General features: G+C 34.4%; 1 protein-coding gene across 2 annotated transcripts; it reads left to right on the forward strand.

Moving 5' to 3' along the window:
• LOC123679307 (large neutral amino acids transporter small subunit 1) lies at positions 1–18,991 on the forward strand. 2 transcript variants are annotated; one of them, XM_045616833.1, is made up of 7 exons: positions 1–666; positions 8,154–8,279; positions 12,388–12,529; positions 16,874–16,997; positions 17,053–17,253; positions 18,469–18,730; positions 18,785–18,991. In XM_045616833.1, exons 1-7 carry the CDS (start codon positions 198–200, stop codon positions 18,922–18,924), a joined length of 1,464 nt encoding a protein of 487 aa, XP_045472789.1. In that variant the 5' UTR covers positions 1–197; the 3' UTR covers positions 18,925–18,991. The 2 variants fall into 2 exon arrangements, with proteins under 2 accessions (XP_045472789.1, XP_045472788.1); XM_045616832.1 differs by lacking the exon at positions 1–666 and adding an exon at positions 5,464–6,125.
• The last annotated feature ends 992 nt before the right edge of the window (positions 18,992–19,983 follow it).

A 19,983-nucleotide genomic window follows, 5' to 3' on the forward strand; every position in this document is an offset into this window, starting at 1 on the left:
CGACGGCATTCGTAACTGCGACGCCTATAGACGCCAAAAGCGGCGCGTATTTCAGTTTTTCCAACCTTACTACTCACTCTCTTTTCAACCGCGTGAGTCTCTGACGTACAACATGTGCCATGTGCTCCTGAACTCGATAGCGTGCTGAAAATCGCGGGAATGTGAATTAAAAACTCGATAAAAGTTCGCTTAAAAACATGGTATCGAAGACGGACCTAAAACCCTTTGATGTTGCCGACATGGCGGGCGGTGATAGTGTTAAACTGAAGAGGAAGATCACTTTGATGAACGGTGTGGCTTTGATCATAGGGACGATCATAGGAAGCGGGATTTTCCTATCGCCGACAGGTGTTTACAAGAGCACAGAGTCGGTGGGGTTGTCGCTGATCATCTGGGCCCTTTCAGGAGCCTTTTCAACACTCGGCGCATTGTGTTATGCCGAGTTGGGGACTTCTATTACCCGTTCAGGGGGTGATTATGCATATATCTACGTCGCTTTTGGTCCTCTGGCTGCTTTTTTGATGCTTTGGGTGTCTATACTCATCATTCGGCCTACTACGCAGACTATAGTGGCACTAACTTTCGCGGAATATGCTGCTAAATTTTTTTTTCCAGACTGTGCTCCACCTGCCAATGCAATCAGACTGTTAGCAGCGGTTTGTCTATGTAAGTAACGTATTTGTTTAGGTGAATACCTGGAATTATTGCAGTAGGCTGATGCAATCGCTTTCCGGTTTGAATGAGAAGTTTCCACGTGAGAAATTCAAATTTAGCGGCCTTTACTCTGATATGACGTTCGACCAATGAAGTGTCATCGGTAATTTCGGTTTGAGATAGTGTTATAATGGATTTGGAGCGTTTTATGTTTGATTATTTCGCAATTTGTGAAGTTGGGAAATGGAAAACTTAGGAAGAATTTGTTTGTAATATTTTTAAACTGTAGGTAATTTAGTTCAATTCGAATATGCGATGGAAGATGAAAAAAAACTGGTTTTTTATATAAACATCTTAAATTTTTGAGGGTGCATTAACACAAAGATTGTCAATTATAACTAATAATGTCTAATTCTTCTAAATTAACAATCTGATCCATAAATGTTGAAGCATTGAAATACCGGCACCAAATTCTAAAAAAAAATCCTGAGAAACAAATATACATAGGTACTAAAAGTAAATTATAACATTGCATATCCAAAATCTATCTTCTGAACTTTATATCAAATAATGTTTACCACATAATCCTACTGCTTTTTGGTTTTCAAGATATTGTATTTTGGCAAATTTTATAACGAAAATCATAAACTGAGTTTTTTGAACTTTTGTTCATTGAAATTAAGCATTGGGGATTTGCATATAGGGATTCACGTCTTGACTTGATTTCAAGTCAAGTAGTAGCTTTTCAATCTCAAGTCAAGTATTTATTTATCAAGTACTTGAATCATATCAAGCTACTTGATTTTAAGCAGTTTGATTGTGTAGTGTCGCATCAATAAAAAAATTATGAAATGAGAAGGAACCTTGCAAAAAACACTTTTATTTATTAAACTTATTGTATAAAAGAACCGAAAATATCAACTTTTTTGAAATAACTTAAATTAAATCACTATAAATTATAACAAAATAAAACATAATGAAAAAATAAAGTTTCTTAATATTGAGAAACCTCCAGGCTTTGTTGATTTCATAATTTTTCATCCAGGATCTAAGACACATGAGGCATCTTTTTGATTTGTCGCCTAATCTATTGTGGGTTTTTTAACTGTAAGAACAGCTCTGGATAATTGTCTTTCAACAGGAGCTGAAGATGCTGGCGTTGATGAAAAATCCTTGGCCATATTGGCCAAGTTTCGAAAGATGTTTCTGAAACTACCAAAATCTACCAATAGATTTCATAGAAATGTGAGAAAACTGCTAATAAAGTCACACTGGCGAATGCTTCAGTCTCTCGGCGCTCGAGGAATCTCCTTATTTAGTCTAGGCGCGCACAAGATTGCCGAAATATATGTCGTGCGACGCGTGCATATCAAGCTCAAGTAATATCAAGTCAAGCAATAAATATCTAACATCAAGTGAAGTCAAGCCCAAGTATGTAATTTTTCACGAGCTTGATTTTCAAGTCAAGTAGTTGGTTAAAATGTCAAGCTACTTGGCTTGATGAATCCCTATTTGTATAGGCCATTCAGGGAGTAATTATGCCTATATCTAAGTCGCTTTTGATCCTCTGACCGCTTTTTTGATGTTTACGGTGTCATCATTCGACCTACTATACATTATGCAGACCATAGTGGAATAGTCCTCGAAATTTTTCTTCCAGAATGTACTCCACCTGTCAATGCAATCAGACTAGAGTATTTATCTTTTAAATACCGGTAATTATTACAGTCAGCTGATGCAATTATCTACCGGCTTGAATAAGTGTAATTTTCAAATTCAGCCGTCTTAATATGTTGGTAAAACGTTCGACCAATAAACTGTCAACGTTTTGAGATAACGTTTTATGCAATTGAAGCGGTTTTGGGTTTGTTCTGTTTGATTGTTTCGTAATTTGTGAAGTTGGGATATGGAATATACAGAATGAGTTAGTTCATCTTAATATTTTTTTATACGAGATCAGATCGAATATGTGTTGGAAAAGAAATAAACTGTATTTTCGTACGAAATCATAGATTTTCGACGGTTATGATTTTCCATCCATGGATTTCCTAGGATTGTAATACAGGTATCGTTATTGAGTTCAGAAAAATCATTTCTAGAAAACAACGACTATCAAAATATTTCAATACTCAATAATAATACTAAAAATATGTAATCATTAGTTCTAAATATTTTCCCTTTAACAAACTTAACCGCCATACCTACACTAAAAATTTCTTCTAGAGAGTTATCGTGTTTAGGGCCGTCCAAAAGTGACCACGTATTCATCATCAGCGAGTTAAATTTTCAGTTTGTGAACGTTCCTAGCTCAAAATTAAAAAAATAGAGGCATCTTGACGAAATTATAATATAACTCTCGTTATAGTTATAGTTATAACATTGTCGTATGAAGTTATCAAAATTTTCTTCACACAATGGTGGAACGAGCGCTCAAAAAAAGTTATCAAATTTGCAAGGGATGATTTTACAGATTTATTAAAAAATATTGAAAAGATAAAAAAACAAAAAATCTCCGATAAGAACGCAAAATAGATAAGTAGATAACATTAGTGTACATTACAACTAGGAAAAGATAAGGTTTCAACATCTAACAACTTGAGTACTTCCTATACAGAAGCAATATTTCATTGATCAAGTTTACATTTTCCGTGAATAATATCAAACAATTGTTAGTGATACTTTGACATAGACGTCAAGGTTAAACAACCTCTAGATATACGCACATTGTTAGACCTCTATGGCCTTAGCAGATATCGTTATGTGGTTAAACAGTGAGATCTTAAAAAAAAATAATAGAATACTGGCAACTACATTCGATAGGATCGTTATAGTGTTATGAATTCGAAAAAAGTCTTTAATTCGAACCTCAATCACTATAACATAGCGATACGTAGCTATAGAACGAAAATAAAAAAAAATCATATCTTCAAGTACTTATAGAAAAAATCGTTATCTACTAATATTTATAGCAATGAACTATGCATATGTAGATATATCTGCAAAGACATGCTGAAATTTTCTAAATAATTTCAACTTCGACGGCTAATGATCCTAAAAAAAAAAATTCAACTTCGAATTTTTATTTCGATACCATCTCTGAAACAGCACAAAGTAAATTTCGAAGTATTTAGGTTACATCCTGAAACCGTTCATTAATTTTGAACTCCGACGTATCAAGTCTAGACTACTTTGAAACAATATAAAGACCAATGTTTTTACGAGGGGTATCCAATAAATTCGTTGCTCCGTATTTGACTCGAAGGTTTTGGTTTATTAAAAAATTCAAACTCCTCTGAGATTCTCGTAGCTTACGTTTTGGATTATATAGAATTGAAAATGGTTTGAAGATGCGTGGATAACTTTTGTTGGAAACTTTTGTATATACAACAGAGTATTCCTACTTTTTTGTGATGATTATATCAGTCTATTTTTTTTTAATCTTCGCAACAGATTGGGCAAATAAGAACCAAAACGTATAATTGATTTAGCTTACTAACTTTTTAATAATTTAGATTTTCCTGAGGATTACTACAGAATTTTTCGAATTTTTTTCACGAAATGTGTAGCAAATACGACAAAAGTACAAAACCTAAAATACTGGACTAAAGTTTCTCTTTACATTACTCGAAAACACCAGTAGTCCACCAAAAAGAAATTTCTGTTCCAGAAAAAATATCACCTTGTAGATTTGCATTCAAAATAAGCATATCACATGATAACGTCTTTAAATTAAAATATATGCCAGATTTAAGAAAGAATACCACCACGTGACCGCTCAGTTCAAAACGAAATTATAGATTTTTCTTTTTACAATTGATTTTTATGAGGTTTTCACATAATTCATTCAAACCATAATCTTCATTCGAGAATGACAATCTCTTTAATTTGCGAATGGAAACATTCATTGTATTCAATGTACAAAGCACTGATATATTTTTAGAATATTCGCGGAAAAAAACCTACAAAAAATCATTACAAAAGGGTTAATAATAATAAATAATGAATTGTAATTTTCTGAAAGAAATAATTGACCGTCGTACAGTGCTGCCCTTTTCTTCGTAAAGAGAAAGAAGATAAATTGAATGTTTAACTTCAATGTTTGGTCATCGCAAGAGCACCAGACGGAGAAATTTATGTGTACCTAAAGTTTAACTGATACGCGGAAAGCCACGTGCTGGTAATCCCTCTCAAGTTAAATATCTTGCGAAGGGAAGTTGATTTGAGACAAAAATTCGAGAAAACAAACTTTACCACCCTGTATCTCACAAACAAAGCTTTGGCGAGTCCATCCTAATAGGAATTTTTTTTAAATGGTCTGAATAATCTGTCATTTTTGTTTGTACTCTGTGGCGGATCTAGTTGGGGCGCAGATGTGACCCCCCCTTTCTTTCGCGATGATTTTTCGTCATGAAAAATGGAAAAAAGACTTTTAAACATTTTGTACAATTCCTTCTGCATAACCTTCATCTGAATCGTATACTGTGCGCCCCCTCGAAGACATCTTCCACTTTAGGAACAGCCTGTATAATGATGTAGGTTTTCAAGCTTAAGTAAATGTTATATCACCACAATTCAAAATGCTGACCGTCTCTAAAAATCACCATTATCTTACAAATTTATGATTATCCTTCTACATTCTAACTCCAACTTTTGCACCTCTCCTTGTACCTACCACTTACTAAGAGAAAGTCAAAACTCATTACACGAGTAACAGACCGGTGCTAACATTATAATCTTCAGCATTATTCAAATAATATGTTACACAACCATTCCGCATCAATCTGAATTCTTTATTCTACACGGTCATTCTACGTCGATACATTGGAAGAGCACGCTGAACAAAGCGCACAATACCCACTTTTGGTCAACGAAACCAATTCATACCACCAATTTACAATTTGTCATTACTTCTTCGTAATGCGCCGAGTTGTACCACACTGCGGTAGCTCGGCACCAGGTCAACCTCGTACCATACCATGTAATTTCTTCGACGGCTACCATGGGTACCACAGCACGCGTACCTCCTGCTCCGTCCCTTAGCAAGAGTAGCAGTTCGGGGAGTGTGAGACTCAAGAGGAAGATAACCCTTTTAAACGGTGTTACCCTTATCGTTGGTTCAATTATAGGAAGTGGAATATTTGTGTCACCTACTGGTGTTTACTTGGCTACCGAGTCGGTTGGTGGTTCTTTGGTGATCTGGATAGTTTCAGGGTTGTTTTCTACCCTTGGTGCTTTGTGCTATGCTGAGTTGGGGACTTCTATTACGAGATCGGGTGGTGATTATGCTTATATTTATGTCGCTTTTGGTCCATTGGCGGCTTTTTTGATGTTGTGGGTGTCGATTTTGATTATTAGGCCGACTACGAATACTATAGTTGCTCTTACTTTCGCCGAGTATGCTGCTAAGCCTTTTTTTCCTAACTGTGATCCACCGGCTGATGCTGTTCGACTCTTGGCCGCAATTTGTCTCTGTAAGTTGAGTTTTTGTTTATTTATTCGGAATTTTCCCAATTATTTTCAAAGATAAACTTTGAATTAATCCGAGAAAGGTCGTCATTTAATGTTTTCGGTACTAATGGATTGAAAAAAGACCAGAATAACAAAGATTTTTCATTTTGGAATGGTTTAAAATGATATTCGAAATTACATAACTCTAGAAAATCAGAAGGAGTACTTACTTGAATTCATATTCATATGCAGTATAATTAATAATAATAATAATAAAATTTATTTAGCACCCGGCTAGTACAAAAAATATAAAATTAACACAACAATAATCACATTTCTCTGAAGTGGTCATTCAATCTTCCGCAGAATGCACCCAAAGATGGTGCCGTCTTAATTTCCTCTGGGAGACCATTATACAAACGAACACCCTCATAGAACAAGGACTTCTGTAAAGAAGTTTTTCTCACTGTGCAGATATTTGAAATCATGGGAAATCTAAACTATCGAATGTAGAATTATGAATTTGTAGAAAATTTTAAAAAAAAATTAATTTCAATGCTGCACCTTTCTCCTATAAAATAAGATGCGTTTCTATTATTTATGTACACTCAGATTCTTTTACTATAATCTACTCCATTTTAAATTATATACATACAAAGCAGTGTTCGATTAGTTAAACCATTTATAACTCAACAACAGTTCGCTCGATTTAGAATCTTTGGTTTGTTGTGTCACTGTAGCAGAAGCAGAATAGCACCAAAACCTTTTCAATTCACAGATAAATATTTCTTTGTCATCACTGAAAATAAGAATCATGTATATTGCAAATGTATTGCTATAAAAAAAGAATATTTATCTTCTTCGACGAACACCAAAACATGCGAATCTCCAGCAAAAGTACCAGTTCGGGGAGTGTGAAACTCAAGGAGAAAATAAGCCTTTTAAACGGTGTGACTCTCAAAGAGTAGCAGTTTGAGGAGTGCAAGACTCAAGAGGAAGATGAACCTTCTAAACGGTGTTACCCTTATCGTTGGTTCAATTATAGGAAGTGGAATTTTTGTGTCACCTACTGGTGCTTACTTGGCTACCGAGTCGGTTGGTGCTTCTTTGGTGATCTGGATAGTGTCAGGGTTGTTTTCCACCCTTGGTGCTTTGTGCTATGCCGAGCTGGGGGCTTCTATAATGAGATCGGGTCACCACCCGAGCTACATAGATATAAGCATAATCACCATTATGCTTATATCTATGTAGCTTACCGCCCTTTGCCCCTTTGGCGGCTTTTTTGATGTTGTGGGTGTCGATTTTGATTATTAGGCCGACTACGAATACTATAGTTGCTCTTACTTTCGCCGAGTAAGCTGCTAAACCTTTTTTCCTAACTGTGATCCACCGGCTGATGCTGTTCGACTCTTGACTGCAATTTGTCTTTGTAAGTTCATTGTTAATTGAGTTTTTTTTTAAAATAAGGGAAATAATAAAGGAAGTGCAAAGCTTTCCGGATATTCTAACAATTCCAGAAACCATTGAATTCATTGACATGGCCGACGCGATTGCTTTCAGTATAGTTATCATATCGATACTGTGTCTGGGAGTTTAAATTTTTCAGTCGAAAATAGTCGTAAACGATAGCAATGAATCAAAAAACTCGCTTTTTTCCATGAATGAATGAAACATCACTTAGACGGTGAACATATTTAAGTTAGATGTCAGTTTGAACGTCTGAAATTAAATTTTCTCAACAAAAGGATCTCTATGCGATAATTTGCCGTCTTATTTTTAACCAGTATAAATATGAATTAATTACATAGAGATCAATGACTTGTTTCCATAAATTAGAGAAATCCACGATATCAACTGATAACTCTTACAACTCCTCAACCTCAATTATATACAATCTGGAAGATATGTATAGAAAAGCCATCTCCCATCATGCACTTGTAAACTCTGATTTCACAAATCACGTTACGCCTGAATATCTTCTTGATGAAGCGTTCACTGAACATGAACTTATCTCGTAACTCCTATTAGCAATCCTTTGTTTTCAATTTCAGGTCTTCTGACTGCTGTGAACTGCCTCAGCGTGCGATGGGCTATGCGAATTCAGGATCTATTCACTGTGGCGAAGCTCTTGGCCCTTGCCGTCATTATTGTGGCAGGACTGTATCACATGGTCACGGGTAATTAACAAAAACAATATTAGCTACTCTTGATATTTAGATATACAGAATTGTTCATCATTGTTTGATGAAAATTGTGACAAATAGAAAAAAAGTTTAAGATATTTCATTTTTTATGCATAAAAACGACGCCCAATACGAAAAAAAAAGCATAAAAGCCTTTTCTCTATTTCAGTATCGTAATTAGTTCATTACAGTTCTGAAAACAGTGTTGTAATGAACCCATTATAGCATTGTTTTCAGTTAAATTTTTCGTTTTGTGGTTGTCTACACAGACTTCCAATCCTATCAAAATTCAACATTCATCAATTGTCAATATGATATAATTTGGATGAAGTGAAATGATTTGCGACATTATTCGCAATTTCTCTTAATTCTGTTGGTGTTAAATCGATTTCGGCATAAATAATTCACGAATTCAATGCGTAATTATAAATTATTTCAAAATTCGAAACATGCGATTCTAATTCATATTCCATAATCTGTCAATTTTCGTAAGTCACACCAACTGACAAGATACAATACAAATATCACTAGGATGTATAATCTGAATTTTTCATTGAATTTCGACAATATTTCACAAAACTTGACTGAAATAGAGAAAATTTCGTCTAATACTCGTTGCAGAAGGCAATTCCAACACTCGCTCCTTCGTCGCTCGTTTTCGAATTTCGCATTCGTGTTGGAATAGGAGCCCATTCTGCAACTTATTTTAGAATATACTATTCTCACAAATTGAACGCTCAATTGAAGAATGATTTCAGTTTGGAATACCTGAGTGGCATACCATTTTTCCTCAAAAAAATGAGAGCAACAAATAGTCAACGCTCAAAAGCTCCTGACTACATGTCTGTGCTTCCCTATCACAATCTCATCAGAATTAAAATGACTTATTTCGACGATTCAAAACGTTGTACTCAAATGGCTGATACTTCCCGCAGTGTGTGGCAACCCTTAGAGTGTTGCGATAATATAATGCAATAAGAACTCGGAGAATCTTGAAAAGAGGGACCAGTTTGTCATTCAGTATGATGAATCCCTATTGTTCTTAACCCTCTGAAAATAAAAATAAGATTAACAAAAGGACACGAAAAAAAAATATGGGTCTCTTTTTCGATCACAAGAATTCTTTGACCTTCGAATTAACTGCCTTTGTGTAGAGTGTAGACATAAAACAAACTCTCATGAATATAGGAAAAGGTATAGCACGTTATCCTGTATCGCTTGTATTGATCGTTTATCAGAAAAAAAAATTCTCCAAATAAATTTCCATGCCACAAAAATGATTGAAGTCAACCGAATAGCTATAAGTCTCACCTAATTTCAAATCTATTACGTACAACTTTGCTTCCCCCGTTTTTTTTCCGAAATTCGAGGCTTTATTGTAAAAAACTGGTTATACATTTATGATGCAAAGTATTGTCCATCGCTGACGACTACTTTCTTTCATTTTTCGGGCAGCGTACGAATCCCGCGTTGTAAAAACTGGTCATCTTTTGAAGCAATCCACGAATCGGTCAAATTTTTACTTCTTCATAAGATCGAAAGTGCTGGTCAGCCAGGCCGTGTGCCATTGATCGAAACAAGTGATAGTCCGAGGGAGCAACGTCTGGAGAATACGGCGAGTGGGGTAGGACATACCATTTCAACGTTTCCAAGTATGTCTTGACACTTTCGCAACATGGGGTCGAGAATTGTCATGCTGTAAAATCACTTTATCATGTTTCTTGTTGTATTGCGGCCGTTTGTATTTCAATGCTCGCCTCAAATGCATAAATTGTGTTCGATACGATCACCTGTGGTTGTTTCAGTCAGTTTTAACAACTCATAATACCCTACGCCGAGCTAGTCTCACCAAATACTGAGCATGATCTTGGCACCGTGAATATTCGGTTTGGCCGTCGACGTGAGAGCAAGACAGGAATATCCTCATGATTTGTTGCGCTTAGGAGTATCGTAATGAACCCATTTTTCGTCTTCAGTCACAATGCGATGCAGAAATCCCAAACGCCATTCAACATTTCTTGGCTTCAACTCGTAAGGCTTGACCAAATTTACTTGCTTCTGAATCATTCCCATGATTTTCAGGCGTTTTAAAATGGCTTGTTGCGTCAATCCCAATGATCCTGCCAATTCTTGTTGCGTTTGACACGAGTCTTGATCGAGTAATGCCTCCAATTCTACATCTTCGAAAACATTCTCTCTTTTTCCGCCATGCCGGACGTCAAAATCGCCGTTTTTGAAGCGTTGAAACCACTCTCGGCAAGTGCTTTCACAAATAGCGGCCTAATAGAGCATTTGATGAGCCTCAGCCGCAGATTCATTCATATTAAAGCAGAATATTAAAACCTCCCACAAATGACGAGAATTTGGCTCGTAAGCTGACATGTTTAGTCAAGAATAAATTTATGATGCAGACACAAATCGACTAATATTTCGATGGCATTATCTATTTATTTCGCTACAGCCATCTATTGCAAAACGGCGGAAGCAAAGTTGTACACCATATTTATGGATGAGTTCGTTAGTCTCAATGGCATTTTGATAAATGAGCACAGGCATTCGGATATGCATAGAGAGGGTTTTCCAATAGGAATGATACAATTCAAAATGGTTATAATGCCAAAACTGTATTAATTGTAATAGTAATATTTTGAGATTGTATGGACGCAAAACCATCTGAATGTCATAATAGATCCATAGTTATTCTGTAATTTAGAATATATAAATGCTTAATTGCAGCAGATGCTAATGCAGAAAAAGGTGTGTAAATATCTACATAGGTATATTATGGAAATCATTAGATAAACATTATTAATTGAAACTTTGAAATGAGCTCCACATGCAGTACCTCAGCAACTCAGACAAATACATTAACCTAATGAAACCCTAAGGGTTATAACCAAAACCAATCTTCAGCAGATAATTCATCGCATTGATCGTAAAATTTCTATAGCTTTCAAAGAGGTTAGGCAAAATAGTATTGCAATTAAGTGAGAAACGAGTTGAAAAAGATATAGGAATTGAAGGAGTTTCAACATGTGAAACTCAGGAGTATATATTATATCGTTTAAAGTAAAAATTTTGCTATGTCAATAATTGCATCATCGGCATTTCTTGAATAATGCAATTCTTTATCTCGGTTGTATAATGAACCTTTTGTTATTCGTTTCGATTGGAATTGGATATTATGATAAGTCATTAGAATAAAACGGATTGTGATTTGATTGATTTAAACATGTTGAATCAAATTTTAGTAGATAAACTTTTAGTTTTTTCTTCATAGCTCTTTCAGTTTTTGAGATATTAAGATCAAATTTTAAATACAGGTTACGTTTTAGGGTTTGCATCGTTCAGTATGCCGAATGATTGTAACAAGGAAGGGGAAGATATTTTTTCGGGGGTTAAGCCCTTTTTCGCCTCACAAACTTTTTTGTAGTACGCCGCTGGTGGATTTATATTTTGTTCATAAATTATTTTGCCTCTTGAAATTTTTAGTCATCTGCGATCTTAATTGGGAAAAAAGTAAAATCATTTGCTTCATTCGCTACATTAATTGAAAATGTTCAACTCAAGGTAGGAATCTATTTCAAAAACAAAAAAAATTACAATGAAAACAAAATTGGTTTGTGATCTGAATAACAAGTTCAGCTTCAGCTAGAAATAAGAAACTCAACGAACCTATATTTCAAAATCTGAAAGATCTATGCAGGAAAAACTGAAAAAAATTTTGAAATTTTATCGCTCTATAGTTTGGTGACGAAACGCTTGCGTTATGGAAAAAAAATCTTATTTTGAAATCTTGATACAGAATTTTAAAACACCTGTATATACCTACTTCTTTTTTTGTATTCCAGAACGGATAAGCTGGATAAAAAAAATAAAATTAATTTGATTAAGCTATTCAAAAAATAGATTGATCATTTTTCTAGAATATCCTAGGTACAGAAATAAAAATCAGTAATGAGTATTTGGAAAAAATATTTCACACTCCTGAACATCGCCAGAACGAAAATTCTAATTCGAATGAAATTATTTGATTATCTTTGAAATTGGTGAATGTTCTTTTCAAATTTTAATCCCTAAATGAATTATTCCAAATTTCCAGGTACTTCTCACAACTATGATAATGCTTTCGAAGGGAATTTCGATCTTGGAACAATTGCTCTAGGATTTTACTCAGGTCTGTTTGCATTTGGAGGTTGGAATTTCTTGAATTTCGTTACCGAAGAACTACAGGATCCGTATAGGTAAGATCAATAAACTACTTTGATATAATGCAATTTTATCTATTGATGAGTCATAAAATCGAACAAATTATGTAAGGAAAAAAGTTATGTTAATAAAAAAAATTCAGCGCAGAAAAATAAGAGATTGCTCCAGAAAAAATATCACCCTGTAAATCCCCAGTACTACATTTTGTCAGTTTTATAATGGATGAAATTATCTAATTAAGGATAACTTTTGAATTTTAATTTTTTTACAGTAGTCTAAGTTCAGAAATGCTAAAAATATAAAATAAACATTGTGTCAGTCAAAAAATCTATTCAATTAATTTTTTCGTATTTCAATTTTTTTCAACATATCGTCAGCCCTGCCAATTTGAACAGATGTTTATCATTTTTTGTTCATTATTGAAGGAGATCAAAAAATTTTGAGGAAAAGCGACCCTTTTTCATACTACCAATGACCCACCATATAAAAATTGCGCTTAAAAAAATGAGAGATTGATGCAGAAAAAATGTCAATCGTAAAATCATATGATGTAAACCTTAAAGTTTACCTATGTCAAATTTCAGCCGAATATCTTGATAAGTGGAAAAGCTATGCGAAAAAAATTTTACGAAAACAGCAAAACTTCAACACCCTGTATATGTATTTCGAAAACGTATCATTTGTAGAACAATGTTTATGAGCCTTTTTTCTTCAAATCATCTCTTTTCATTTGTACCTCCAATTTAGGAACGTCCTATATAATTTGGGACCTTTGAAGGTACAGATACAAAAAAAAATGTACAGGGTGAGTCAATAGTGCTCAATCGGTCGATAACTCTTGTAAAAGTTGGACTAGGAGAATGATTCAAATTTTGACGGAATCGAAAGCACTCAGCGCATAAGCTTGAATTATTTTTGAGAATCTACAGGTTAGTCCGAAAATGGTGAAACACGATACCACTCTGTTTTTTTAAATGGGAATACCCAATTTCTATAACATACTCATAATATCCATGAAACTCTGATTTCGAAATATCCCACTTATCATAATTTATTTGTGGTACTTTTTGACGTTGGCCACTTTTTTCTACGAATTTTATGGTTATATTATAATGGTTCAAACTAAAGACCATATCTTGAAAACCGTTCAAGATAATTGAACGAATTATTTTTTATAGAATTCGAAAAGTTTTTGAGTGTTCTGCAAATTTACGGATCATTCTACAGGTGCTCCGAAAGATACTGCAAGATTTATAAAATGACCTTAAAAAATGTCAATTAGTCAGTTTTTTCAAATGACATGCCTGAGTTTTTTGCCTATCGGATAGCCTAGTGAGTAGTCTTCCTTTTTTATTCAGAGAGGTTATGCCTGAAATAAATAATTTTCAAAATGCTTCGCATTTCATGTTTTGTATTGAGGCTGTCAAGCATACAACTTCAAAGGGATAAGATTACTCAACTCTACATAATACGTACTAGTATTATCAATTAAGGATGAGCCAAATCAAAGAAATCTTCAAAACATTTGGAAACATACATTTTCGACAAAATGAATTGTATCTTTCGGACCACCTGTAGAGTGATCCGTGCCTACTTGTTGATTTTGTAACATAAAGAAAAGAATCTGAGGATTCCTTCTCTTCAAATCGACTTCTGGTAGAACAAAGTGCGATTTCGTGTTCTATTGGACGGATCCCCTAGGAAAATACCCCAATCAAGCTGAGAGCACGATTTCTCTTCTCTAGAAGTTAACAGAAAACGCACAGACAATGGAACGAGAATCGTTTCGGTGAATTTGATCGGAAAAATCTTTTATTCATTCTTTTCCGGCATCTTATCAGGTTATTTTTCAAGCGAGAGGATTACTTAGGAAGTGTGGGCCGGAATTACATTCTCCTGTTGCACAATCTACGAAAAACGAACATTTGGAACGTTTGAGAAAAAGAAAATATGAACCCTCAAAAATTTGCATGATTCACATTTCGGAATTTATAGAACACAAACATCGAACGAATAACACTTGTCTGTTCACAATCCAATTTTTTCTAGGAAGTAATAAAAAATAATCCTATGAATTCCCGGGACTCTTAGGCCAATTGAAAAGTCCCCGGTCTGATGCACAGATGGCGATGCTAGTATTAAATCCATATGGTTTTCAGTTAGTACCAAACTTCAAACGATACGTATCAGTGTACCTACTTTTGTTATTTGAAAAAAAAATGGAAAAAAAGGATTTCCTATGCTGATAAAATATTGCTTTTTGAAGGGAAAAATACAGTTGAAGCAAAATCTTGGCTTGATGAAGAGTTTCCGGGGTCAGCACCAAGAGAATCAACCATCATCGATTGGTATGCTAAGTTTTAACGTGGTGAAATGAGCACCGAAGACAGCGAACGCAGTAGACGCCCAAAAGAAGGTGTCACCGACAAAAAAATAAAAAAATTCACAAAATAATTATGAATAATCGTAAATTGAAGTTGATCGAAATAGCAGACATTGTGAAGATATCATCTGAACGTGTAAATCATATCATTCACGAATATTTCTACATGAGAAAGCTGTGTGCAAAATGGGTGCCACGCGAGCTCACAATCGATCAAAAGCAACAACGTGGTAATGATTTTGAGCAGTGTTTGAAGCTGTTTAGTGCAATAAACCTGAATGTTTGCGTCGATATGTGACAATGGATGAAACATGGCTTCATCATTTCACTCCGGAGTCCAATCAACCGAGTCAGCTGAGTGGACTGCACACGATGAACCGAATCCAAAACGAGGAAAAACACAACAGCCAGGTGTCAAGGTTATGGCATCAGTATTCTAGGATGCGCAAGGTATAATATTCATTGATTACCTCCGAAAGGGCCAGACCATCAACAGCGATTATTATCTAGAGTTATTGGAACGTTTAGAGGATGAAATCGTTAAAAAACGGCCCCAATTGAAGAAAAAAAGGTGCTGTTTCATCAAGACAATGTGCCGTGTCATAAATCAATGGAAACAAAGCCAAAATTGCAAGAATTGGGCTTCGAAATGCTTCAGCATCCAGTTCCTGCTCTTAGACCTCAAAAAAATGCTCGCTGGAAAGAAATTTAGCATCAATGAAGAAGTAATCGCCGAATTTTGAAGCGAAAGACAAATCGTACAACAAAAATGGTATCGAAAAATTTGAAGATCGCTATAATCGCTGTATTGCCCTCGAAGGCAACTATGCTGAATAATAAAATCGAATTTTGCCAAAAAATGTGGTGTACTATGATTGATCGGGGACTTCTCAACTGGCCTGATACAGCTTCAACACCATAGCAGAGTGTGGTGGCTTTGCTGTAGAATTGTTGATATGCTCCAAGATGTGCCGCCATCTCTTATTTCATTGTTTAAATTTCTTTTCATTAAAAAATCATTGGATTTTGAATATTCTTCTTGTATTTTTGTCGGTAAATATCCTCTAAAAATTGTTCCTAGTTTTCACGAACGAAATTGATAACTACTCTAAATTTCTATGGAAGTAGCTTATATTCCATATTAAGAAGAAAATCAAAGAACATTTTTAATTAAATTCGAACAGAATTGAATTCCAGAATGAACTTTTTCGTAATTAGGAACTCGCATTTTGTTATACTTAGTAAATTTACTTCACACAAATATTCAGGGATTATTTTTCTACCGATGTTACATTCTTATTTTATTTTTTTATTGAAGTTATAAATTTCCCCGTAAAATCTGTAGATGGTTCGCTCTATATACACCCAAATCAAATTATCATTAAGTTAAAAGGATATAAAACATCTGGAACGATTATTGATTTTGGTTTATGTTCATTTTTACGGACCCGCATGTAGTTAAAGTTACTTTGTTTCCTTTCCTTGTGTTATAACATGGATTTTTCGGAATGTTGTTACTATAAAACGTGATTCGATCTCGAATCAATACTGATCAATTCAATTTCGCTAATAAAAAACATTAATACCCTCACAAAAAATGATTGAGAAATAATGCTCACAACTGTTTTCGATAAACATCGTCATAAATAGAGATTGATTAGTTCCTAATAATTTCTACAGAATTCAATATAGTAGTACAAAACTTTGATGAAAATAAGCAAAAAAATTTCTGAAATAAAAATATTCAAATAAATATCGAATCCAAAAATTATTTCAATTGAAATAGCAATATATCAGTATTCGAATACAGCAACAAGCCTCCTAAAATGATGTTTTCTGTTGATTTCCGTTTCTACTGAAGTTATAATCTTAATAAAAAATCACTAACTTTCTTAAAAGCATCATTATCAAATTGTGTACCATAAATGAGCTCTTCAATAATGAAAATGTACCCAAAAATCATCACACACCTAAAATCATAATATTTATGTTCAAGGAATCTCCCTAGAGCAATTTGGATCGCATTGCCAATGGTAACTGGAGTGTACGTTCTAGCAAATGTAGCTTATTTTGCCGTTTTACAAGGAGATGAAATGAAAGCTTCAAAGGCTGTGGCTGTGGTAAGCATGTATGTCAAAACCAAAGTTGTCCATTATTAAAATTATCTGTTTCCAGACTTTCGGGGCCAAAATGTTTGGAAGCTTTAATTGGTTGGTGCCAATATTTGTAGCTTTATCCACATTTGGAGGTGTAAATGGTATACTCTTCACATCGTCTAGATTATTCTTGACTGGGTCTCAAGAAGGCCATTTGCCTGAGTTTTTTTCCTACATTCATGCAAAGAAAATGACGCCTATCCCATCTTTAATTTTCACAGTGAGTATTTGGACTTTTGGAGATTACATTAGTACCTTTGAATCCTGAATAATAACATGATGGACAAGAATCTCTTCATTTCTACTAATATAAGGGATTCTTTTTTCGATTGTGCTTTGCATTTCAGAATTATGTCAAAAAAGCACCTTCAATTGATATTATAAGCTCAATTAAAATGCCAATTGAAAAGTCCCCGGTCCACCATAGTAAAACACATTTTTTGGCAAAATTCGATTTTATTATTCAACATAGTTGCCTTCGAGGAGATACAGCGATTATAGCGATTTTTTTTTTCGATACCATTTTTGTAGGTAGATTTATCTTTCTCTCCAAAGTAGGCCTCAGTTTCGGCGATTACTTCTTCATTGGCGCTAAATTTCTTTCCAGCGAGAATTCTTTTGAGGTCTGAGATCAGGAAAAAGTCGCTGGGGGCCAAAACTGGAGAATACGGTGGATGCAGAAGCAATTCGAAGCCCAATTCATGCAATTTTGTCATTGTTTTCATTGATTTGTGACACTGCGCATTGTCTGATTTGTGACACTGCGCATTGTCTTGATGAAACAGCACCTTTTTTTTTCTTCGAATGGGGCCGTTTTTTTTACGATTTCATCCTGTAAACTATCCAATAAGGCTATATAACAATCGCTGTTGATGGTCTGGACCTTTTGGAGGTAATCAATGAATATTATAGGTACCTTGCGCATCCCAGAATACTGATGTCATAACTTTGCGAGATGACTGACTAATTCAAAATGTTTGTGAACTTTTTTGATTTTTTCGTCGTTGACAGCCTGTTTTGGGCGTCTACTGCGTTCGCCGTCTTCGGTGCTCATTTCACTACGTTCAAACTTAGCATACGAATCAATGATGGTTGATTTTCCTGGTGCAAAACCCGGAAACTCTTCATCAAGCCAAGATTTTGCTTCAACTATATTTTTTCCCTTCAAAAAAGCAATATTTTATCACTACATGAAATTCTTTTTTTTCCACCTTTTTTCAAATAAAAAAGTAGCTACACTCACAAACTAATGGTCGGATTGCTGTCAAATTTTGACCCTTATCGTTTGAAAGTTGGTACTGACCCAAAATCATATGGATTTAATACTAGCACCGCCATCTGTGCATCAGACCAGGGACTTTTCAATTGGCCTAATAGAGGGTGTTTTCTTATCAGTAAATAGGTTTATGGATTATTTAATTTCTTGTTTTTTCAGTGTCTGACTTCGTTAGCTCTACTTTTTGTAGAGAATGTGTTCACCCTAATAAACTACTATGGACAAATACTTTGGCTCTCAGTCGCCGCAAGTGTTGGAGGAATGCTTTATTTGAGACATACACAACCCGACATGCCAAGACCAATAAGGGTGAACACAATAATTCCAATCGTGTTCCTTGCAGCTTGTGTATTTTTGATAGTATTCCCAATATCAAAACAACCAATGTATACTTTAATTGGGTCCATAATCACCTTATCTGGTAACTAAATTCAAGAAATCAGCAAACTATTCAATAATTATTTACATTTTACAGGTGTTCCTGTGTACTATTTGTTTGTTAAATGGGATGTCCTTCCTGAGAATATGAAAAAGAAGTTGGCTACTACCACAAAAGTATTACAAAGTATTATGTATGTTGTATCACCAGAGACTGAGCAGACTTTACATTTTTAATTAATATCTGGAGTTTTTAATTATATTTTTATTTATGAGAAAATAACATAATATATTGTAACTGCAATGGTTGATTTTATTTGAACTTACTGTTGGATACCCTTTCCTTGTTAATCTAATCAATAAAAGTATCAGATAAATGGAGGAGCAATTTCTGTTTGTTGTTCCCCACTTGTTTGTTTAAGTTTTTTTTATCCTCAAAGGTTTCATTGAAGGGAGATTACAGGGTGATTCACCGTGATGGCCTATTAGACGCTTATGGAAAACTAATAATAATTTGTGCTGAAAATTTGCATGTTGGGGTTTGAGACATTGATCTTTCTCCCTAAAATATTTTCAGATTTCTACAACTTCCAGTTAAACCGGAAATAAAATAGACTACTACCTTATTTCAAATGACACACCCAGTATTTTATTGCATCATTAGTTAGCTTTTTTTATATTTTAGAGAGAAAGATCATTATCTCAAACCCCAACATGCAAATTTTCAGCACAAAATTATGATTCGTTTTCCGTAAACGTCTAATAGGCTATCGCGGTAAATCACCCTGCATATATGTATATTGAAACCAATTTTCGAAATAGTTAGAGTTCAACAATAATCTGTTTACTTAGATTTAACAACATCCATGAATCCTATTCCAACTCAAAAATATAAATAAAGGATACTATATTCACGTCAATATTGAATATTTTTTATTCAAAGGGTTTAGTCAGCAATCTTTCACTATTTCTCACATAAATACTTGTGTATTCCATAACTATTAACGACTATCTACGAAATTCTTGTGTAGACTGCGTCGGCGGGACAAAAAGTTATAGATAGATAGACAAATTATAGATAAAAAAAAGAGATAGAATAAATCCTGAATAAAATGTTATATATTATCTTAAATTCAGTTTTTCCAACATAAAAAAATGTAATCATTCGAATGAATATACAAGATATCGCACAATGCTGTTAGAGCCTTTACTTTTGTTAAATGCATTTCCAGGTGGCGCCATTGGTTACAATCAAATTTTATTCCGAAGCTAATAAATAATTATATTTATATAAAA

This window comes from Harmonia axyridis, chromosome 4, assembly GCF_914767665.1.
Source record: "Harmonia axyridis chromosome 4, icHarAxyr1.1, whole genome shotgun sequence".
Lineage (NCBI taxonomy): Eukaryota > Metazoa > Arthropoda > Insecta > Coleoptera > Coccinellidae > Harmonia > Harmonia axyridis.

Coding starts and splice junctions, on each gene's coding strand:
- LOC123679307 (XM_045616832.1), top strand. CDS start 5,654: ATGGGTACCACAGCACGCGTACCTCCTGCTCCGTCCCTTAGCAAGAGT. Junction 16,998..17,052: donor CTTCAAAGGCTGTGGCTGTG/GTAAGCATGTAT, acceptor ATCTGTTTCCAG/ACTTTCGGGGCCAAAATGTT. Junction 18,731..18,784: donor GTCCATAATCACCTTATCTG/GTAACTAAATTC, acceptor TACATTTTACAG/GTGTTCCTGTGTACTATTTG.